The sequence below is a fragment of the Diabrotica virgifera genome, chromosome 5 (assembly GCF_917563875.1).
Source record: "Diabrotica virgifera virgifera chromosome 5, PGI_DIABVI_V3a".
NCBI lineage: Eukaryota > Metazoa > Arthropoda > Insecta > Coleoptera > Chrysomelidae > Diabrotica > Diabrotica virgifera.
Window position 1 is genome coordinate 238031019 of NC_065447.1, and position 23695 is coordinate 238054713.

Genomic DNA, 23695 nt, shown 5'->3' on the forward strand with positions numbered 1-23695 from the left:
GTATCTTTTATCACTCCCGAGAAAATATTTTTCACCCTGTATTTCCCAATTTTTGTAAAATGGAGAGGATGTAGACTTGTAAACTTTTTCTTATATAATAATAGACAATTTCAACTACCTATTCCCAAATTTTCATCCTTCTTTTATTTTTTTGGAGGTTTTCGTAAAATTTTGTGTTCCCTCATCGGGCTATTAGAACAAAAACTAGAACAGGGAAAACAAGCTCTTGAGGAAAAAAGTTTAAAACTTAGTAGGACAAAGATAGAAAATTTGGAATGTGAGTGAAAGATGGATTTAGTACCAATAAAAGATATCTTTAAGATGGTGAAATGATTGTGAAAAGTGAGAGTTTTAAATACCTAGGATCGGTACTGCAGTGTAATGGGGAAATAGATGGAGATGCATGCAATAGAATTAGAGTTGGATGGGTGAAATGGAAGCAAGCGAGTGGTGTGTTGTGTGATAGAAACATTCCAATGAAGTTGAAGAGAAACTTCTATAAAACAGTCATAAGACCGACTAAGATGTACGGAACTGAATGTTGGGCAGTTAAAAAGAAAGAGGAACAATGAATGCGTGTGTGGAGTAACAAAAAAGAATAAAATTAGGAATAAGTATATTAGGGGAAGTCTAAGGATGACACTAATTGATGCCAAAATGAGGGAGCATAGGGTAAGATGGTTTGGTCATGTTCAACGTCGAGGCGTTAATCACCCAGTACAAAGAATTGCTGAACTGCGGGATCCTGGAAAAAGTAGGAGAGGAAGACCAAAGAAGACCTAGAGGCGACGCTTCGGCAGGACATATCGGTAAAGGGAATTGATGTTAATATGACCCAAGATAAAAACTTATGGAGAAATGCGATTAGGAAAGTCGACTCCGCATTGGGATAATACACATATTATGTAGAGTGATGATAACTGTATTTTTTAATTTCTTTAAGGGGATGGGTATGTAGTTTCGCTTCTAATGCTATTTAAATGGGATTCATTTTTTCAAATCCTGAGAAAACTAACAAGTATTTTCGAAAAATTTAAACGCAGAATGAAAGATTATGTTCTTACCGAGGGCCGAAAGTTCCTGAAAACTTCTGTAATGTTTATGTTAATAAGTTACAGGGGTGAAAAACTAAGAGAAAATGTAGTGTAATTTTTAATTTCAAATATCTCGTTCAAAAGAAACTTTTTATTTATTCTAAAAGACTTTCGGCCCTCGATAATAATTTAGTCTTTCATTCTGCGTTTAAATTTTTTAAAAATATTTATTAGTTTTTTCAGGATTTGAAAAAAATGGACACCATGTCCGTGGTGATATTTTCCAAATCGAACATTCTCTATCTTTGTCATACAACGCACTGAGTCAAATAGAATATGATGACAAGACAGTGACAATTTTAAATATTTGACATGGCAAAATATGGGAATATTTTGAGTTGTTGATTAAATAATATGGATAGTGTATTTGATAAATAATTGATTTAAGACGTGAACTTAATAAAAAGTTAATTGTTTGTTATTTATGGACGATCCAAGCAGAGAATTGACCAGGATACATTCTGTTATCCAAGATTTTGTTGTTAAAGATGTTCAAAATTGTAAGCGTTCCATAGTAACAATATATTATTAAAAAATCACTTTAACACTTTTCCTCTTTTCTCGATTGAGTATTAGTTTTTGTTGTACAGTAAATAAATTATTACAATCACTGAATACATAATTAGTGAAAACATTATCATATTTATTAACTGAATTAATAATTTGCAATTATACAAGTAACAGTTATCCAAGAACATTCAAAAGCCACTCTTTAAAGTTAATGATGACATTGTCAAGTAGTAATGTTTGACCATACCAGTGAGAATTAGGCAATCCAAACCACGTGATTTTTAATGACAGGACGTATGGCAGGCAATTCAGCGTTGCCAGAGTTGTTAAAATTGTACCAATTTGATACAATTAACAACCAAACTTTTGATACTAAAGTCTCCTAAAGTAAAAACCTAAAATTTTGTGACATAAGAAATTTGCTTCAAATAATATTAAACGACGTTTTTTTAAGTTTTTGTACAAAATGTGTTGGTTTAGTACTTTGTGTCACTATTCCAGTCATTCCGGTGCATTTACAAAAATTTCTCTGGCAACACTGCACACAAGCGATTTTATTGGATACTTTATTTAAATTAAAATTTCAAATTTAAGATACAATGTGGTATTACTAAGTACCTAAAATAATAAAATATATATTACCCCGATGATTTTACCTAAAATCTATTTTAGGGATGCTCAATATTATTTTTTATTAAACTTATAAAACATAAAATTTGTTAACCTAGCTTTCTTCAATCTTCCAAATTACTTAGTTAAAACTTTTTAACTACTTATTAAAGTTTATTGACGTAAGCAATATTTGTTACTATGTCACAGAAGTATTTAGCAATACTTACATGGACATAAAATACGAAAATTACTTTAAAATACTAAAATAACACTATACTATCATATGCCTTCAATGTATTGCATGCCAATCGCCAGACATATTGGAATAGTTTGACAGATCGTTGGATTCCCTAATTTTACTACACGTAATTTGCCGTGTAAAGACAGAAAACCTAGGGATAGCCGTAAAATATTTGTACTGATACATGTACCGATGGCCTTAATGCTTCCTTATTCAATGTGTATTTGCTCATTTGTCGTCACTCCTGATGTTGGTGGTTTATTATCGTCACATCACCTTTAGTGTAATCACCTTTAAGTATAGAATAAAACAGTTTAAGGGGGAAATATATATATATTATAAAGTCGTCACTCCTGATGTTGGTGGTTTATTATCGTCACATTACCTTTAGTGTAATCACCTTTAAGTATGGAATAAAACAGTTTAATGGGGAAATATATATCTATTATAAAGCTTCTTTGCAATGTATAAAGGAAATTAAAAAGCAAAAATGATATTTATTTGAAAAGCATTACTATAGTTAAAGGTACAATAAAAGATATGGATTATTACAAATATTTATTATTAAATATAAAACTAATTAGTAGGGCAGAAACCAAGGGTCACATTTCCGTTGATCGGCATACCGGATGAGAGTTCCAAAGGTTCGTTGTTGATCTCAATATTCTTGATACAGCCGATATATGAGGTCCTCGATTGAATACCGCGGACTTTCTTGATTAACCGATGGCCACCTAGGAAAAGGGCGCTACCGGTATCTGTAGAGAAGGCATGGGGGCCTATTTTGGGATCCGTAAAGAGGTTGTCCACTGACAACGTCACTACGTTCTTGGATTTAACGGCTGAAACAAATAAAGAATGTACAGTTAAGAACGAACGGTACGGAGTAATTATATGTATAGTGTGACCGAAAAAAGTCTCTTTACAGTAATAATAATGTTTCAACACCGCGCCAATGTTTGTTGAAGTTTTGACGCATGCGCGCATCGTCAAGGGCACCTGTCAATGATCACACAAACAGACAACTACTGTTAGTTGAGAGTTGCGAGTAAAACGTGATGACCAGCATTATTGCGTTTACAATTGAAGAGAGTTTGGTCACTATAGTAATCTGTACACAAATATCAGCATAACAATTAATAGACCACGATGACATTATAAATGACTTTGTTGTTCGTTTTGAAAAACCATCATCATCCAGAGCAACTTTGCTGTCGTGGGAGAAGAAGGCTTTTTCATTGGGAACGGTTCTTGAAGCACCAAGAAAAGTGGAAGACCAAGCATTCGAACTGAAACTTGTACCGGCATTGAGGAATCCATTGAACGTGAACCAACGAAGTTGACGCGGAAATCCTCTGCAGTTTATTGAATTACCAATTAGACAAGGTGAAAACGGCGGGTTCTTTGAAAAAAATATTCCCATGAGATTTTTTGCATAATCACATTTGTAATACACCCCAGAATAAGGTTCAAGAAGTCGCCCACGCGAAAAGTGGTCCAATTTTTTTTAACATTTTTTTTTTAATCAAATTGCAAAAATCAATATTTTTGGCCAGTACAAATTTTTGTTAGGTTTTTTGGACCATTCTGGATAAAAAAGATCTCTTGTAATTTTTCTCTAAAGTTGATGGTTTTCGCGTTATAAGCAATTTAAAATTTGAAAAACGCGAAAATGGCCATTTGAGGATGGGTACGTATTTTCGGCTGCAATGGTATTCAAATGGGGATTCATTTTTTTCGAATCCTGAGAAAACTAATAAGTATTTATGAAAAATTTTAACGCAGAATGAAAGATTACCTTATTGCCGAGGGCCAAAAGTCCCTGAAAACTTCTATAATATTTATTTTAATAAGTTACAGGGGTGAAAAACTAAGAAAAAACGTAGTGTGATTTTTAATTTCAAATATCTCATTCAAAAGAAACTTTTTATTTATTCTAAGGGACTTTCGGCCCTCCATAATAATTTAGTCTTTCATTCTGCGTTTAAATTTTTTAAAAACATTTAATAGTTTCTTCAGGATTCGAAAAAAATGGACACTATGTCCGTGGTGATATTTTCCAAATCGAACATTCGCTATCTTTGTCATAAAACGCACTGAGTCAAATAGACAGTGACAGTTTTAAATACTTTAAATATTTGACATGGCACCGGGAATATTTTGAGTTGTTGGTTAAATAATATTGATAATGTATTTGATAAATAATTGAATTAAGACGTGAACTTAATAAAAATTTATTTATTGTTTGTTATTTATGGAAGATCCAAGCAGAGAATACATCAGAATTATATTCCATGATCCAAGTATTTTGTTGTTAAAGATGTTCAAAATAATTGTAAGCGTTCCATAGTAACAATATATTATTAAAAAATCACTTTAACACTTTTCCTCTTTTCTCGATTGAGTATTAGTTTTTGTTGTACATACATATAAATTCTTACAATCACTGGATACATAGTTAGTGAAAAAATTATCACATTTATTAACTGAATTAATAATTTGCAATTACACAAATAACAGTTATCCAAGAACATTCAAAAGCCATCTCTTTAAAGTTAATGATGACATTGTCAAGTAGAATGACATTCTAATAGGGCTTTTCATTCACAGTCATTTGTTTCGAGCTTCTGTCATGTGTCACATAATATTAATATATTCGTACGTTATTGGTATATACCAATGATACAAACCAAAGACGTATGACGTAGATATATTAATACTATGTGACACATGACAAAAGCTCGAAACAAATGACAATCGATGAAAAGCCCTATTAGTAATGTTTACATAGCCATACCAGTGTGAATTTTACTACACATAATTTGCCGTGTAAAGACAGAAAAGGTAGGGATAGCCGTAAAATATTAGCGAATTATGTACCCATGGCCTTAATAACTCGGTTAAAAATTATTATTATGAAAGTCATAAAGTGGCTAAATCAAAGTTTAAAGCCCCCCCCCCCCCTACGTGATCCTGAACAAATTTGTGTCATTAATTTATTACTAAGCTGTTATTTTTAATTACTAACAATAAGCCGTAAGATCGTATTTACGCGGCTGTAAATGTGAGTGCGAGTAAGATGCCCCATTGGACTGCCGGAATGGCATCTCTCTCGCACTCACCATAGACGGCCGCCTAATACGTGCAGGCACTCATTATTATTACTTAAAAATATCAGCTTAGTAACAAAATAATGACAAAAATTTCTTCAGGATCTTGTAGGGGGGCCTTTTAACTTTGATTTAGTCACTTTCTGACTTTCATAATAATAGCTTTTAAAGAATTTATTAAGCCTTGGAAATCGCCATTTTTCGTTTTTTTCAATTTTAAATTGTTTATAACTCGAAAACGATCAACAACAGAGAAAAATTACAAGAGCCCTTTTTTGTTCAGAATGGTCCAAAAAACCTAACAAAAATTTGTAAGGGTCAAAAATATTGATTTTTGCAATTTGATAAAAAAAAAATTGTTAAAAAAAATTTGGACCACTTTTCACGTGGGCGACTTCTTGAACCTTATTCTGGGATGTCTCACGAATGTGATTATGCAAAAAAATCTCATGGGAATATTTTTTCTAACGAACCCGCCGTTTCCGCCTTGTCTAAATGCCATATGCAGTACTCCATGGTCAACTATGCAGAAACATATGCGAAAGAATTTAAAAGTGAAGTGTCTGTAAATGAATTGAGTGATAATGACATGGGCCGACGAGTGCAAGCTTGCGAATTACTGCTTCAACGCTTTCCTGGCAAACAAAATGTTCTGTTCACTGTTGAGTGTGCGATTTACCACAGCTCTCGATCGAAATGTTTATTTCTGGGGAAAGGACAACTCTTACTTCTTTGAGGAAATGGAAAACAACCCGCCTCACGTCATGATATTGGCTGAAGAGACTTCAACTTGGGACATATTTTGTTAAAGGCTCCGTAACTCAACACGGTTATCTGCAGATAATCAACGATTAGTTACTACCGTAATTGAGAGCTCAGGGGACTTCTGACACTGTGTATGAAATGTTCCTGGACCGATGAATTGGACGAGGTTCTCCAAACTATCCAGAAACAATGCCTTGGCCTCTAAGAAGTCCAGATTTGACAACGTCAGACAATGCACTGTGGAGTTTCATTGAAGAAGAGGTGGTTAAAAACACATATGTTTGGAATGAGGTCTTGCGAAACGGAGTTCGTCAATTCTTTGAAAGTTCTTCCCGAAGTTCTTTGAAAATTAATTCTTTAGGGACCTGCTACATGTTTTCCGTATGCTTTTGTAGGTTTTTGTTCTGTATACAGGGTGATTGATTAGTGAGGTAAAGCTCAATAGATCCGCTATAGTAATAGATAGCAATAAAAGTTAATAACAAAAATGTTAGCCACCTTTGAGCTTCACATTACAAAATTAGTTAGAATGTTACAGGGTGTTCGATAACACAGTGGCAGACCAAACTTATGTTTTTTTTTTAATAGAACACCCTATATTTTATTTTAAATTCGAAATCCTGTTAACTTCTCCATTACAAAAATATAAGGGTTTGTTATGTTATACAGGGTATTTACAAAGTTATAACCAATTTTATATGAAAATCGTAACAAGTTAAGCAAAACAGCAATGGTTTATTAATGCCATATTTATTTTCGTATTGTAAGAATTTTCAAGAATGATTGATATTGCTAATTTTCTTTATATCAAATACAGGGTGAGTCAAAACGCAAGTACATTATTTTCTCACTAATTTTAAATCACTATTGAAAAGTACCATTACAGTACTTTAATTTTTAGATATCATTATCTATGTCTATATTTATTAGTTTTCGAGATATTTTTATTTTTCAATGGACCAGTAGCGTGGCCACCCAAATCACCAGAATTTAATAAACTGGACTGATTTTTTTGAGGTTACATGATGAGATGAAAAATATAATACAAAGTGTATTTCGATGTGTTAATTTACAAATGCTTCGTAGAGTAAGTAGCTCATCCAATGATCGTTTTTAGGCGTGCATAAATGTGTTAGGAGGTAATTTTGAACACCTTATGTAATTAAATATTAAACATATTTTATTAAAAGTAACTTCTAATTTTTTCAAACACGTTTTTTTGCAAAACATATTACTGATAAATTATTTTTCGTTCTTTATTTGTTACATTGTTACATTTACATACAAAAGTAGTGTTTAATTGTTTTTACAAAATGTTGTTTTTTGTGTTTGTATATTTTTTTGTAAAATTTATTACAAATTTTCTTTATTTATTGGTTACATTTACATAAAATAGTAGTTTTTAATTGTTTCAAAAATGTTGCATGTTGTGGTTATGTTTTTTTTTTTTTTGTAAAATGTATTACTAATAAATTATTTTTATTTCTTTATTTGCTACATTGTTACATTATTTACAGGATTGATAATTAGTAATCGTCAATTGTCAATTCAGTCATGGCTTACTTAAAATTTAGATAAATTTAGACACCTAAAATAATTTGCTCTGAAAAATGAAAATATCTCGAAAACTAATAAATTTGGATATAGGGATTGTTATATAAAAATTAAAGTACGGTAATGCTACTTTTCAATAATGATATAAAATACAGGGTGTTCCATTTAACATTACTGAGAAAATAATGTACTTGCGTTTTGACTCACCCTGTATTTGATATAAAGAAAATTAGCAATGTCAATAATTCTTGAAAATTTTGACAATAAGTAAAAAAATATGGCATTAATAAACCATTGCTGTTGTGCTTATTTTTATTTATACAGGGAGTTGAACTTGTTACGATTTTCATACAAAATTGGTTATAACTTTGTAAATACCCTGTATAACATAACAAACCTTTATATTTTTGTGATGGAGAAGTTAACAGGATTTCGAATTTAAAATAAAATATAGGGTGTTCCATTTAAAAAAACAAAAGTTTGGTCTGCCACTGTGTTATCGAACAACCTGTAACATTCTAACTAATTTTGTAATGTGAAGCTCAAAGGTGGCTAAAATTTTTGTTATTAACTTTTATTGCTATCTATTACTATAACGGATCTATTGAGCTTTACCCCACTAATCAATCACCCTGTATATGCTTGTCTATCTCACTGTCTCGCAATAATGTATATTGAGACCGGCAGCAATTATTGCAAGACTATGAGAGATTGAAAAAACGAAAGTTTTTAATTAATCATTCAAAAAATTTCCAAGCGAAGTTATAGCTTAATAGTCCAGGGCGCATCTGTTTTGAGATGGACGTTGAGAGGTGACTCAGATTTTTTTGCAGAAATTGCTTGAAAATGAATCAAATAATAATATTTGAGTTATCCTCCCTCTCAAAAAGGTCCGGAACATTGTTTAAATAATCAAAATGTCAAAAAATTAAGGAAAAATTCGATTTTTTTCTTGGTTTTTTTATTATAACTTTAAAAGTATTCATTTGCGAGAAAAGTTGTACTGACATAAAAGTTGCGTAATTAAATTTCCTACAATGTAGAATTGGTTAAAAATTTAAAAAATAGTCACCCTAGTTGCAAAATAGCAATAATTGCGAAAAAAACATACAAAAACAAGTATTCGCATTTTACGTTTTTCAACCATTTATGCTACACTTAGGACATTCATATTTCACCCAGAAAAACTTTATGATACAGTAAAACAATACTGTAAATTTCATTAAGATCGGTTCAACAGATTTTGCAAAATAAATTTTGCAATCCAGCTTTCGCAAAAAAAATTCATTTTTTCAAAATGTTACAGGACTGAAAATAAAGCAGATAGCAAGTTAATTTTTTTTGCTTATAGAAGTGTACTGTACCTTTAATTTGCAATTTGCAAAATTAAAATCAATTAATTACCAGGGCGCCAGGAAATTTTTTAAATAAACAATAATTTTTGGTGCTACGCGCAGGACAGCGGTGTTCGATTCACACAAGTTGATTTCCACCAAAATTGCTTCCAATCTTTATCTAATATATTATTTTCTTACTCTATATTTTGTTGTATTTTAATATTTTAATTCCACAAAAATCAAACTTGTTTTATTATTATTTGTGAAATATTGTTTAAACAATTGCATATGTGTAAAAATAATAAACTTTTATTTTTTAAGTTAAAATATTATAATATGAACAAAGAATGTTTTTGCCAATAAAAGTGTTATTTCAAAGGATAGAGTATGTGTTTTTATTTTGCAATAAACAAATTTATTTATTTATATCGAAATTTAATAAAAATTAAAATGTATCAATCATTATCAAAGGTCATTGGAATGCCCAATTAGAGCAAACTATCCGCTGTCCTGCGCGTAGCACCAATAATTAATGTTTATTTAAAAAAATTCCTGACGCCGTGGTGTTAATCGATTTTAATTTTGCAAAATTGAAAATGAAAGGTACAGTAGACTTCTATAAGCAAAAAAAATTCAACTTGCTATCTGCTTTATTTTCAGTCCTGTAGCATTTTGAAAAAATGAATTTTTTTACGAAAGCTGGATTGCAAAATTTATTTTGCAAAATCTATTAAACCGATCTTAATGAAATTTACAGTATTGTTTTACTGTATCATAAAGTTTTTCTGGGTGAAATATGAAGGTCCTAAGTGTAGCATAAATTGTTGAAAAACGTAAAATGCGAATACTTGTTTTTGTATGGTTTTTTCGCAATTATTGCTATTTTGCAACAAGGGTGACTATTTTTGAAATTTTTAACCAATTCTATATTGTAGGAAATTTAAATACGTAACTTTTATGTCAGTACAACTTTTCTCGGAAATGAATACTTTTAAAGTTATAATCAAAAAACGAAGAAAAAAATCGAATTTTTCCTTAATATTTTGACATTTTGATTATTTAAACAATGTTCCGGACCTTTTTGAGAGGGAGGATAACTCAATTATTATTATTTGACTTATTTTCAAGCAATTTCTGCAAAAAAATTTGAGTCACCTGTCAACGTCCAAATGTACTAATATTTTTACAGATGCGCCCTGGTCTATAACTAGATATCCATATTTCATTGTCTTGTGTGAAATATTTGGCAGTTAGAATTAAATTGTTCTAATTGTTAGCAGCATGCAAAGAATTTCGTAGCTATGGAGTCCACCTATAGGGCTTTTCATTCACAGTCATTTGTTTCGAGATTCTGCCATATGTCGTATAATCCGTGTATATTAATATTATACACAGATTATACAACATATGACAGAATCTCAAAACAAATGACAATCGATGAAAAGCCCTATTGGCTAATGTTACGCATTCATTGATCATTCTTACACCCTAGAGCTCTCTTATCATCTATGTACATTTCCTTATAAGTTGCTGGAAAGTATATCACTTTCGCCTTAGTTCACTTCGTAATATGTGTCTATATAAGTATGCAGCCTATTCTCACTTTTTATATACACTTTCAAAAAGTTCTCTACTTTCGAGGCAAACTCTTAAATAATATTTGTCCCTTCATAGTATTCGAAACATTTGACGCAGTCATCATTGTTCCAAAGCTTTAAGGTTGTTAATGGATGTGATCTTTAACGTCCATGACTCCATTTCATACAACAGAATAGACCATACATAACCCTGAAGAATTTTGTATTTCTAGATGAAACCTAGTCTGTAAATAAGTGGGGCAAAATAAAAAACACTGGATTGAATTAAGGGAGGTCTATGTCCAAAGTTGGATTACTTAAGGCTGGAGAAGAAAAAGAAGATAAAACCTAGTCAGCGATCAGTCAGAAACTTGGCTCGTTCTACTTTGCTCATTATTTCGACCTCAGGGCCCTATCTATCCGGGCAAAAGATTAGTATTTTTCGTGCAGCTGCTTCCAAAGCTACAATTGCCATTTGGAGACGGCAATAAGAAGGAGACGGCAATAAGAAGAAGAAGAAGAATGACCTATCTATGGCTTACCAGACAAACTACGTATTTAAACTGTTTGATTTGCTTTTACTGCGTTATGGACCCTTTATAGAACGAAATATAACTGCAGAATATATACATAAAATAAAAGAAAACGTGAATAGAAAACCTGTTAATTTATTTTCTTTACAAATAAACAATAAAAAAATATGTACATACCTTGAATATTGTGCCAGTTGCCATCACACAAATGGAAGTGATTGTTATTAGGTGGGATAAACGTAGCAGATATAGGACCCTTGCCATTCTCCACGTGAAGCCTTACAGTTCCATTTACTAATTCTAAAACAAGGTAATCCTTCTTACCATGGGCGGTCACCAAAACTCCTGTATCTACCCTTGGTTTAATATCCATTTTAATGTTAAACATAAAACCAACTTTATATTTATCTTTTAGTTTGACGTATGTTTCTAAACCTCCACCAAAGTATGTACCTACTTCTACATTGTCAGAGCAAGGTATAACTCCATATTCTGTTGCAGTATCTAGAGGTTTGTTGTTCATAGACATACTGCGAATGCACCCTGAGAATGTTGCAGTGGTGTTAAGGTCCATGTGAGCAGTATTATATAACTCTGGCGCAAGCCCTCCTATGTAAAATGGAACTTGAAGGTTCAAAGAATGAATCTTGCTTGCTAAGCTGCCTGTACTTACATCCTCTTGGTCAATAACCAACTTTCCATCGGAAAACTCTCTGCTAAACTCTACCAAATGCCACTTATCATCATTATATGCATTCTTCGATTTGATTATCACTGCTTCTCCGTCGCCTTTAAAGGTGAACACAACTTGACCTCCAGACAAATAAACAGCTACATAATGTTTATGATCCGGTGACGGAAGTTTCGCACCTATATCAGAAACATAAAACAATATTCCTTCAGGTTCTTTGGACCTGAACTCAAACCTAAAGTCAAAAGACTTCTTTAGTTTTCCTCTTGCAGTAGGACATTCCAATCTACTACCGTTGTGAGTACCAAATCTATATCCTACTACTTGAACGCTTTCTTGTACTGGGTTTGGTGATAATGCGCAACCATCAGTGACGGGCGATATTGTCGTAGGAGGTAAAGTACCAATCCGTTTAGGAAGCGTTGGTTCTGTCGGTACTACCTCGGTTACAACATCTGTAACGGGAGCTCGTGGAATGTCTACTTCATTAATAGGTCTAAAGTCATTACCTCCATCACCTCTTACTGTAGCGTAACCTTCTTCGATGTTTGTTGTAATTTCTGGAGGAGCTTCAGTTGTATAATACCCTTTATTATCCAATGGTTTTAAATCTGGTATTGAATGATCTATATCTTCTGGAGAATCGTCTAAAACGCATTTATCCAGAATTTCAGCATGTCTGTCAGTAGTGTTAGCAAAGTTTTTAACTTTGCCATTAACTGTCAGATCAGCTACGCAACCATAGAACGATGTAGTGGCAGCTACTGAATACTGAGCAGGATCAATGGTTCTAGGTAATCCACCTACATATAAACTAGAAACTGGCGCATGTATAAACGGAGGAGTAGCATCAGTAACTTGACTTTCCTGGTCGTCAATATCCATCCTGAGATATGTATCATTGTGGATTACTGACACTACGTGCCATTTACTATCATTGAATATCCCTTTAGATTTTAATTCGATCTTTTGGTCAATAAGAACAAGATGACCGTCGTGTAATGATAAAGATATCGTGTTATCCTGGGAAGGATCAGAAATGTAGAGAATAAGGCCATCATCATCGATGGTTCTGAATTTAAGGCTCATATTAAATTCATTGGTTAAAGGAAGTTTGTCCCATCCAACATAATGATCTTGATCTTGTCCGAAAGACACCATGGAAGACCATTTATCAGGACATCCAGGTTCTACATCGAATGCTTTAATATTGTTTCTCAAATCAATTGCTTGGCCCATTATAGTAACGTTCTGGATGCATCCGTCGAATCGAGCCTCTGTGACATCGTTAAAGTTATGCCTGTTTGGATATCCTCCGAAAGATATTGTGTCTATGAATTCCAAGGTAGAACCGCTTATTTCTCGTGTTCTATCTATGACATCTTCACTATCTACCACCAATTTTCCTTTAGGTCCATCTCTACTTGCCGTAACTTTGTGCCAGTTACCATCATTGTAAGCGTTACCAGTAACCCATTTCTTGGTGGCACCTCCTAAATTGTACTGGAATAGAATCTTTCCGTTCTGAATTTCAATAGATATAAACGTTCTTTCTTTTCCAGCTAAAAATAGTAATCCAGTTGTAGCATACGTCTTAAAGTATAACTGTATTGTTGATTTAGCTCGGAACTGTAGAGACCTTGTATCAAGAATGGCATATCCTTTTCCGTTGAATCTGTAACCGTTACTTGGAGCTAGATTTACTAGCTTATCTCTTTCTAACGCTCCATGGTTATTCTCGTATCCATAGTTGAAGTTCCATAAGGACACTGGCGTATTTCCTATTACTATGTCTTCCATCTCACCATCAAAGGATCCAGAATCTAATCCTTCAGGAACTTGATAGTTGTTAGGTATACTTCCTACAAATATTTTTGAGTTTTTCTCATCTAGATTGAAAACGGTATAAGGTCCAGACAGCGACTTTTCTGTTGTGGTAATGTTTTCTGTTCCATCTTGTAATTCTTCACGAATGGATAGTTTGGCATTGAAACCAACCCTAAAATAAAAAACAATAAATAAATGTATTGATTGATCCTGATCTAGTAGGTCTTTAGACCTTCTACGACAGTATCGCAAAATCTACATTTCTGTAACCAAAGAAAAAAAATCAAACGCATCTGAAAAGTTCAAATTGGTTTCAACCGTTTATTAAATTTGCAGGTATTTATGTACCAGAACAGAACATATTTATTACATACGGTGCCATCTATGAGCTTATCTCTAAATCTGATGTTTGTTTTTACAGTTGGCTACATTGGACACTAGCAATCTTCATGAAGGTGTAATTATTGCTCTGTGGCACTTTTAAATGCTTCAAAGTATTTTATAAAAAATAAAAATATGTTTACGTGAAAAATCTCCACTTTTTAATACAAATATTACCTGATTTAGAAAGGCAGTAAAAATATATGCGATAACAACCGGGGAATATCCGTCAATATACGGAAAAATTATTCAGTGTGAACATAATTATTAAAGCTGTAAAAAATCTATACCACCCCAATATAGGCAAGGAAATCTCATCAGGATTTGAAGTGAATAAGGGTCTGAGACAGGGCTGCTGTCTATCGCCGACCTACGCTATTTAAAATATAGTTTGAGCAAATTTTGAAAATCTGGAAAAGGAAATGTAACTATATGGGTATACCGCTAAATTTAATGATAACATGCTATATACTCTATGTTTTGCGGATGATCATATTTTCATGGCCCAGGATTATCACGATATTGAATATATGACCCCAAAATCATAGAAAATACCGGAACTGGGGTTAGAGGTAAACACTAAAAGAAAACGGAATATATATATGAGCGTCGGAGCGGAAAATGAAATAACTATTAATCACTCAAATTGATTTACACTGAAATAACTATTCATCCTCTTTTAAAATGCAAAATTCATTAAAAAAAAATAATGTACAGTGTGTTTTTTGGGTCGGAACATTTTTCCAATATTTTTTAATCCCGCCCTGGATTTTTTATAATTGTAAATAAATGAAGTGATCGGACACCTAAAAGAATATTCGCGTGTTAAATATAAAATAAATATACAGTGTGGTTAACAAGTTCTAAGTCGTATTTCAATGTTTTTCTACTTCAAGCTCTCGTATTACACATAATTTCAGAATTCAAATTCAAAATTTTACCAGAAAAATCATTTTGTCGAAAATTCAAAGTATACCAGTAAATTTAGTTTTTCATCCACTTTTCAAATGCAAAATCCATTTTAAAAAAAAATTAATGTACAGGGTGTTGTTTTTGGGTTGGCATATTTTTCCAATATTTTTTAATCCCGACCTGGATTTTTTACAATTCTAAATAAATTAATTGATTGTACACCTTAAAAAATATTTGTGTGCCAAATATAAAATGAATATACAGTGTGGTTAAAAAGTTATGAACCAAATAAAAAAATGGCAAAATAGATCAAACACCCAGTATCTTTGTTATTAATGAAGTAAGACCCATTAAGTATGGTATTTTTGAGACCGCCTAAGTATCCTCTTTCTTCAGTTAACGGATGTTACTTTCCCAATGAAACAACCTGTATTATCAATTTGTGATTTTTTTGTTGAACTCTTAAAAAAAAATTCATATTCATGTGAGCAATAACGCATAAAATTCATATAATTTTGTTCCTGACAGAAGAATCGAAATGGGACCTTTTTCAGTGGCAAATTCAACTATATAAAAATCAAAGAGAAATGATATAGGAAAGGTCTTTCCTTATTAAAAAAACGTTTAAAATAACCGCCATCAACCATATCTGACAATGGCCAATTCGATGTTCGAATCCATCAGTGACGTTCTGAATGATATTAGGAGTTTGAATATTGTTTTTAATTAACTCCACAACCAAAAGTCTAGGGAGGTTAAATCCGAAGAACGAGTTGGCCATTCAATAAGCAGTCTTCTACTTATTCATGGATTTGGAAATATTTCTTGAAGATAATTTCACACACCATTCCTAAAATCAGAATCATCCAAGAACAGGTAAGAAATGCTTTATCCCTGGAATTAAAAAGACTTTTGATGAAGTTAAGAAATCTTCTTTTGTGAAAGTACAATTTATTTGATTGCATATTATTATGTGTTTTGTATTAAATGGAGAAGTCTAAGTGAATCTACGAAGACGTAGTTTAAACCAAGTATTACAGCTGCTACCACATCATCATATCGTTGACAAAGCTGTAACAATATTTTCTCCTTTTAATACATTTCTCCAGACCGTATTCTCCTGCAATATATCTTTAAAGTACTCGAAATCATCATACTTCGACAATGGTTAAGTAAGGAAAGATATAAATTTAAAAAATTTGTTTAAAAATAAATGTTAGGTACCTTTCGATGATGTACTGGTACCAATTGTTGTCAGCTACCCATTTTTTATTGATGATCTGTTCGTTTCCATTACCGATGTTGAATTTAAGAACGGGATAACCATTTTGAATTATTAAAGCCATATAGTCCTCCTAAAAATAATTGAGCATGCACGTCATAACATAAAAAAGGTCTAAAAATATAATTATTATCAAATTATTTTTGAAAATCGGTGATAGAGTTCAGGGTGCAACAAAAAAGTAGGTGATAAATTAAATCACATATTCTGGGACCAAAAATAGTTGGATTGAGCTTAAGTACAAACGTGCACAAAGAAAAGTTACAGCCCTTTGAAGTTACCAAATGAAAATCGATTTTTTCCAATATGTCGAAAACTGTTGGAGATTTTATTTTGAAAATGGACATATGGCTTTGTTATGGCAAGAACATCTTGAATAAAAAATAACAGTGAAATTTGTGCATTCCATAAAACATGTATGAGGGTGTTGTTACCTTAAACGCCCCCCAAATGTTTGTGTACGTTCCAATTAAATTATTATCATTATGTAGTGTGAGTATATGAGTTAAACACAATGTGATATGTGATTAAAACTTTTTTGCCTATTAGTACTTTTTTGATAAGCCAGTTTTTATCGAGACAACAAAATGTAAGTTTTAAATAAATTTTCATATTATTACCAGGTCTCTATAATCGTACTTAACCATTTACAAATATGTGGTGGATTTTACAAATGTTCAAAAAATCTCGATAAAAACTTGCTTATCGAAAAAGTACTAAGAGGCAAAAAAAAGTTTTTAAATCATTGTGTTTAACTAATGGTACCACAATAATAATTTAATTGGAACATACACAAACATTTGGGGGGTTTAAGGGAACAAAACTCCCATAAGATTTTCATGAGGTGCACAAATTTCACTATTATTTTTTTTTTAAGATGTTCCTGTCATAAAAAAGTCAAATGTCCATGTTCAATATAAAATCTCTAACAGTTTTCGATAAAAATCTCTAACAGTTTTCGTTAGGTTCAATTGAACTATATTTGGTTCCAGTAATATGTGATTTAATTTATGACCTACCTTTTTGTTACACGCTGTATATTTAATGAAAGCTATGGACTTTTTACAGTTAGGAAATATATAAAATATAAAACTTACAGTTTTTTGTTTGGGTATGTTTGTAGCATTCGGATTTCCAATGTAAAAGATAAGACCCTGCCTTTCATTGGTTTTGAAGTACCCTGAAAACTTCGAAGAAGTACTCAAGGCCTCTAGATTCTTAGGATTTCTTAATTCCAAAGTCGTATTAGTAAAGAATTTTACTCCTAGTTTAATCCTATTGGCTATATCTCTAGCTAAGTCGATCTGCTGAGTCAGCTTTTTTAAGTTTGATTTGATCATATCAGATTTGCGTTTAGTGTCCGATTGGAGTGCTGGTAGTTCTTCAATGCTTTCAAAAACTGTTGGCAGTTTTTCCTTCACGGTGTTGATTTGTTTTTCAGTCTGGACTAGATTTCGTTGCATGTCATCGACTTCTTTTGGAAGCAATTGAGCTTGAGCTGTTTCATTAGGTAGCTGAAAAATGTCTTCATTTTATTAATCATTATAATAATATGCAAAAAAAGGGGGACTTTTGAAAGAAAAACAACTTTTGAAAAAAATCTTATAAAAGTTATAAATGGAATATCTCTAACACCAATGAAATAATATTTAGAAGTGCAATGAACGCTAGACCAGTAGACCCAAAATAAACGTTTGTCCCAACAGCTGACAAACCAGGGAGCGATTTGAGAGTACAAAAATAAGAGTTGGATTAAAAAGCTCTATACCGAAAGAAGTGTTAAATAATGATACATCTGAGGAAGATTTAGAACATCTTTGAACATCTTCAAATAGTAACATTCAGTGCACAACGTCCCAAAAACCAAAAATCATTGTAGATTCAGAAATATACAAAGCTTCATATTTCAGCAGTAGAAAATAGAAAAGAAATATGTGGTAAAAAATAACCTTTATAAAACCTTAATTAAATTAGACACCAAGCATGGTACAATAAACAAATATTATACCCTAAATGAATTTACAGTATATACTGTTATGCTCTGTATTTCTCTCTTTTATGAGATTGATGAGCAAATTCTTAATTTAATTAATTACTCAATTATTTTAATTACTGCTTATGTAAGACAAAACCAAAGGGTACCCCCCGTTAAGATAGGCAAAATGCCCTCACTCCCCGAATTCAATTTTATTAATTTTTTTACGTTCTATGCAACTAAAAAATGAGATAACCCGGATTTTTAGCTCGCCACCCCCCTTACCCCTCCCCCCTCAGCCAAAAACGTAGATTTTTAGATTTAATTTTTTTTAGTTGGGTTCCAATTGATCTAAAAATTTCAAAAAATTCACAAGTATAGCTGAGGCTTTTACAAATTATGTCTATTTTTTATGGATCCATAGGTCGAGTGTACATAACCTCAAATTTTTTTTTAACTTTTTTAAAACCTATAACTTTTTTTTGGAGGGGGCTGCAGGTCCAATTTTTTTTGAATTTTGTGTATTTTATCAAAAGCTATCTCTCTTTGAAATACTTGGGAAAACGTCAGGAAAGAAGTTTGAAGATAAAGAGACTTGGTGGTGGTCAAATGAAGTACAAGGAAACATAAAAGAGAAGAGAAAATTATATAAAAAGTGGCAAGAAACCAGATCGGACATAGATCTTCAAAACTATATGGTCGCCAAAAAGAAAGCGAAAGTAGCAGTAGCAAAAGCTAAAGCAGAAGCGTATTCAAACCTATACGATCAACTTGATACCAGGGAAGGCGAAACGAAGATATATAAAATAGCCAAACAGAGAGCAAAGAAAGCAAAAGATTTTAATCAGATTAGATGTATCCGAGATGAAAATAATAAAATACTAGTTCACGAAAGGGATGTCAAAAAGAGATGGAGAAAGTACTTTGACAGCTTATTAAATGAAGAATTTGACAGACAGCCTGTAGAGTCAACGGAGACAGTAGCAGCAATGGTCACCAAAATAACCAACGAGGAAGTGGCTCAAGCGCTTCAAAAAATAAAGAAAGGAAAAGCGGTAGGACCAGATGATATTCCTGGGGAAGTATGGAGAGCATTGGGAGAGACAGGAACAAGGTGGCTAGCAGGTCTATTTAATAGAATTATGGAAGTTGGACAAATGCCAGACGAATGGAGAAGCAGTATACTGGTACCTGTTTACAAAAACAAGGGAGATATACAACAATGTACAAACTACAGGGCTATAAAACTGCTTAGCCACACCATGAAAATATGGGAAAGAGTAATTGATAGACGGATACGTGAAGAAACCGAAATATCCGAGAATCAATTTGGCTTTATGCAGGGTAGATCAACAACAGATGCAATTTTCATTATAAGGCAGTTGATGGAAAAATACAGGAGTAAAGAAACAAACGCTCATATGGTATTCATTGATCTTGAGAAAGCATATGATAGAGTTCCTCGAGAGATTCTGTGGTGGGCACTCAATAAGAAAGGAGTCCCTGGTGAATATGTAAAGATTGTGAGGGATATGTATGAGGGAGTAACGACTAGTGTTAGGACAGGTGTGGGAGAGACTGATAAATTTCATGTGAAAGTAGGATTGCATCAAGGTTCTGTGCTTAGTCCGTATTTATTCTCATTAGTTTTGGACCAGATAACAGCGAAAATACAGGGTAACATTCCATGGTGCTTAATGTATGCTGATGATGTCGTGTTAGTAGGAAATAGTGAAAGAGACTTAGAACAAAAACTGGAACAGTGGAGACAAGCTCTGGAGGAAAAAGGTTTAAAACTTGGTAGGACAAAAACAGAGTATTTGGAATGTTCATTTAAAGATGGAGCTACTACAAATAAAATGGTATCTTTGGATGGTGAAATGATTGTAAAAAGCAATAGTTTTAAGTACCTAGGATCGGTATTACAGAGTAATGGAGAAATAGATGGAGATGCATGCAGTAGAATTAGGGCTGGATGGATGAAGTGGAAAGAAGCGAGTGGTGTGTTGTGTGACAGAAAAATTCCAATGAAGCTGAAGGGAAAATTCTATAAAACAGCCATAAGACCAGCTATGATGTACGGAACTGAATGTTGGGCAGTGAAAAAGAAAGAGGAACAGCGAATGCATGTGGCGGAAATGAGAATGCTTAGATGGATGAGTGGAGTGACAAAGAAGGATAAAATTAGAAATGAGTATATTAGGGGAAGTCTAGGTGTGGCACCAATTGATGCCAAAATGAGAGAGCATAGGTTAAGATGGTTTGGTCATGTTCAACGTCGAGACGTTAACCACCCAATACGAAGAATAGCTGAAGTGCAGATTCCTGGAAGGAGTAGGAGAGGAAGACCAAAGAAGAGCTGGGGGGAGACGATAAGGCAGGACATGTTGGTAAAGGGGATTAACATTGATATGACCCAAGATAGAATTGTGTGGAGAAATGCAATTAGGGAAGCCGACCCCGCATAGGGATAAGGCAAAGAGAATGATGATGATCTCTCTGATTTTTTTCAGATTTTTCCGTCAGGTGCGCCATCTTGAAAAATCAAGAAAACTGTTTTTTAGGGGGTTTTTGGGGATTTTCTCCATTTTATAGACTGCAACATAGATCAACTCAAGGTTTTGTTAATATATTATGTATAATTTAAAATAACTGAGTATATTAGGATATTCAGAAATTGGGCGAAACACTTTTAAACCCCCCAAAAACCATGTTTTTTTTTAAGTTTTGTAAGGATTTTTGCGGGTCTAATTATATTTTTTGAGATCGATAGAGCCTGAATATTTTTTTTTCATTGTTTTACGTTATATGTGATTAAAAAATAAGACTAATCGCATTTTTAGCCCACCAGCCCCTCCCCCTGTCCCTACAAAAACGTCAATTTTTGTATTTTTTTCTGTTTACTTAAGTTGCAATTAATTTAAAAATTTTATGAGGCTTCTACAAAACATATCTATTTTTTATAGACCCGTAGGTCGAGTGTACAATACATATAACCTCAAAATCCCTTTTTTATTTTTTTAAAACGCATTTTTGACTTCCAATCGATATTTTTTTTAAAACGTCCAATGAATTTACGTATCTCTCGCGGACGGCCGGTTCAATACGTGCTTAGCGCTCATTTTTAATTATTAAAAATAATAGTAATAAAATAATGACAAAAATTTCTTTCATGCTCCTGCAGGGGGGGGACTTTAAACTTTGAGTTGGTCACTTTATAACTTTTATAATAATAATTTTTAATCGAGTTATTAAGCCTTGAAAATGGCTATTTTCGCGTTTTTCAAATTTTAAATTGCATGTAACTCGACGACAGTCAATTTTATAGAAAAATCACAAGAGACCTTTTTTGCTCAGGTTGATCCAGAGAATCTAAAACAATTTTGTCCTAAGTGAAAAAATTGATTTTTTGAATTCGTACTGCCTGGCACCATGTGGATTTGTTATAAGGACCTGTTTTTGAATAAGTTTGTGCAAAAAAATGAATCGAAATAATTTACCTAATGGGGACAAGCATACAGCATGGACTATTTGCATTATGAGTCAAACGAAGATGGTTCGGAAAACATTAAACAATAGATACTGTTGTAGATGCGAGTTGCGCAAACGGCAACATAACCATAGGCTGTTGTTCGCATGTAGCTGCCATAATATAATATTTATCGCATGGAAGATATTTTACAAAAATCATCAAGCCAGCAGAATATCTTACAAAACTCTTTGACAATACATATTATGTTATACCTGTAATAGACGAAGACAGCGATGAAGACTTTAAAACTGAAGTGTAATACCAACGAATATACTCTCCGAATACTCTACGAGTATACGGAGCTATATATTCTTTGGTAATACTTTCCTTATTCTTTTTATGGTGTTTTACGTGGCAGTGAACGTGAATCAAAGTGACATTATAATAGGCAGAGCGGGCAGAGCAGAGATATAGGTTATGTAGATGGTACAAGCACATGTTTGAATAATTAAAATATGTATAATGGAAGGTAATATTAGGGTACCTACTAAATACAAACTAACAAAGAACTAAATGGTTTGATTCACAAAACGACAAGAAGTAGGATATATTAAAATAATGTATTTTTCTTAAATTGATTATTCTGTTTTATTTTTGTTTTTTGTATCCTACCCAAAAGATATCACAATGACATCTTTACTTTATATAAAAATCTTCACTTTATACATATAAAAATATTGCAAAAATTTGAAATTATTATGTTAAATGTAGTTTACTTGAGGACAAACTGAGCAACAGATATACTGAGAAAAAAAATTAAAACGAAAAAATTATGATTTATTGGGCAGGTTGAGAGGGAGGAGGGCTAAAATTGGGCTAACGCTTATTTTTTAAACACATCAAACGTAAAAAAATGAAAAAGTATTCAGGTTGTGTTGATCTCAAAAAATATTAGGCCTGGATCCCGCGTACCAAAAAAAGTTGATTAATATCAAGCTGAAAATATCTGAATAGTTTCTGAAAAGAAGTTTTAATTGTGAAACGTAATTTTAATTGTGGAACGTGCCATCCTGACAAGTTTATGATTGTGAAAACTAGCAGTTTGTTTTTTCAATAGCAAATTATATAAAATATCCCTAAAAACTCAGTTATTTCAAATTATACCTACATTACCTATAAAATATACATTATATAAAAAACCTTGAATTAATCTATTTTGAAGTCTATAACATGGAGAAAATCCCTAAAAACCACCGAACAAACCAGTTTTGCGGATTTTTGAAGATGGCGCACCTTACGGAAAAATCTGAAAAAAGTCAGAAATATAGTTTTTGATAAAATACACAAAACACAAAAAAAATAGACATAAATCCATCACCAAAAAAATATACGTATTAAAAAACAAAAAAAAAGAGTTTATAATAATTTACTTACACTCAACCTTGGGGTCCATAAAAATAGATGTTCTGTAAAAGCCTCAGCTGTGCGTGTGAATTATTTGTATATTATAATTTAATAATTATTAACTATTAATAAGCCACAATTTAACTAAAAAATGACCATTTAGAATAGTTAATTACAAAAATGCCACAAAGAAATAGCTTCCGAATAACATTCATTAATTGTAAACCAGCTTAAAAAAAATCAAAAAATTGATATTTTGGCTATGGGGGAGGGGGAACAGAGGAAGTGGGCTAAAATTGCGGTGAGTCCTAATTTTTTAAAATCATATAGAACGTAAAAAAAATAAAAAAAATATTCAGGCTCTATCGACCACAATAAATATAATTAGATCCGCAAAAATCCTTACAAAACTTTTAAA

General features: G+C 32.4%; 1 protein-coding gene across 1 annotated transcript in view; it reads right to left on the bottom strand.

Moving 5' to 3' along the window:
- Positions 1–2934: 2934 nt before the first annotated feature.
- LOC114329586 (laminin subunit alpha) overlaps positions 2935–23695 on the bottom strand; it is a 192193-nt gene continuing 171432 nt past the window's right edge. Inside the window, exons 33-36 of the mRNA XM_050651827.1 lie at positions 17524–17940; positions 16369–16499; positions 11511–14023; positions 2935–3299 (exon numbers count right to left, since the gene is read on the bottom strand). Coding sequence (XP_050507784.1) covers positions 3034–3299; positions 11511–14023; positions 16369–16499; positions 17524–17940 — 3327 coding nt within the window. The 3' untranslated portion in view covers positions 2935–3033. The remainder of the gene's footprint in view (positions 3300–11510; positions 14024–16368; positions 16500–17523; positions 17941–23695) is intronic.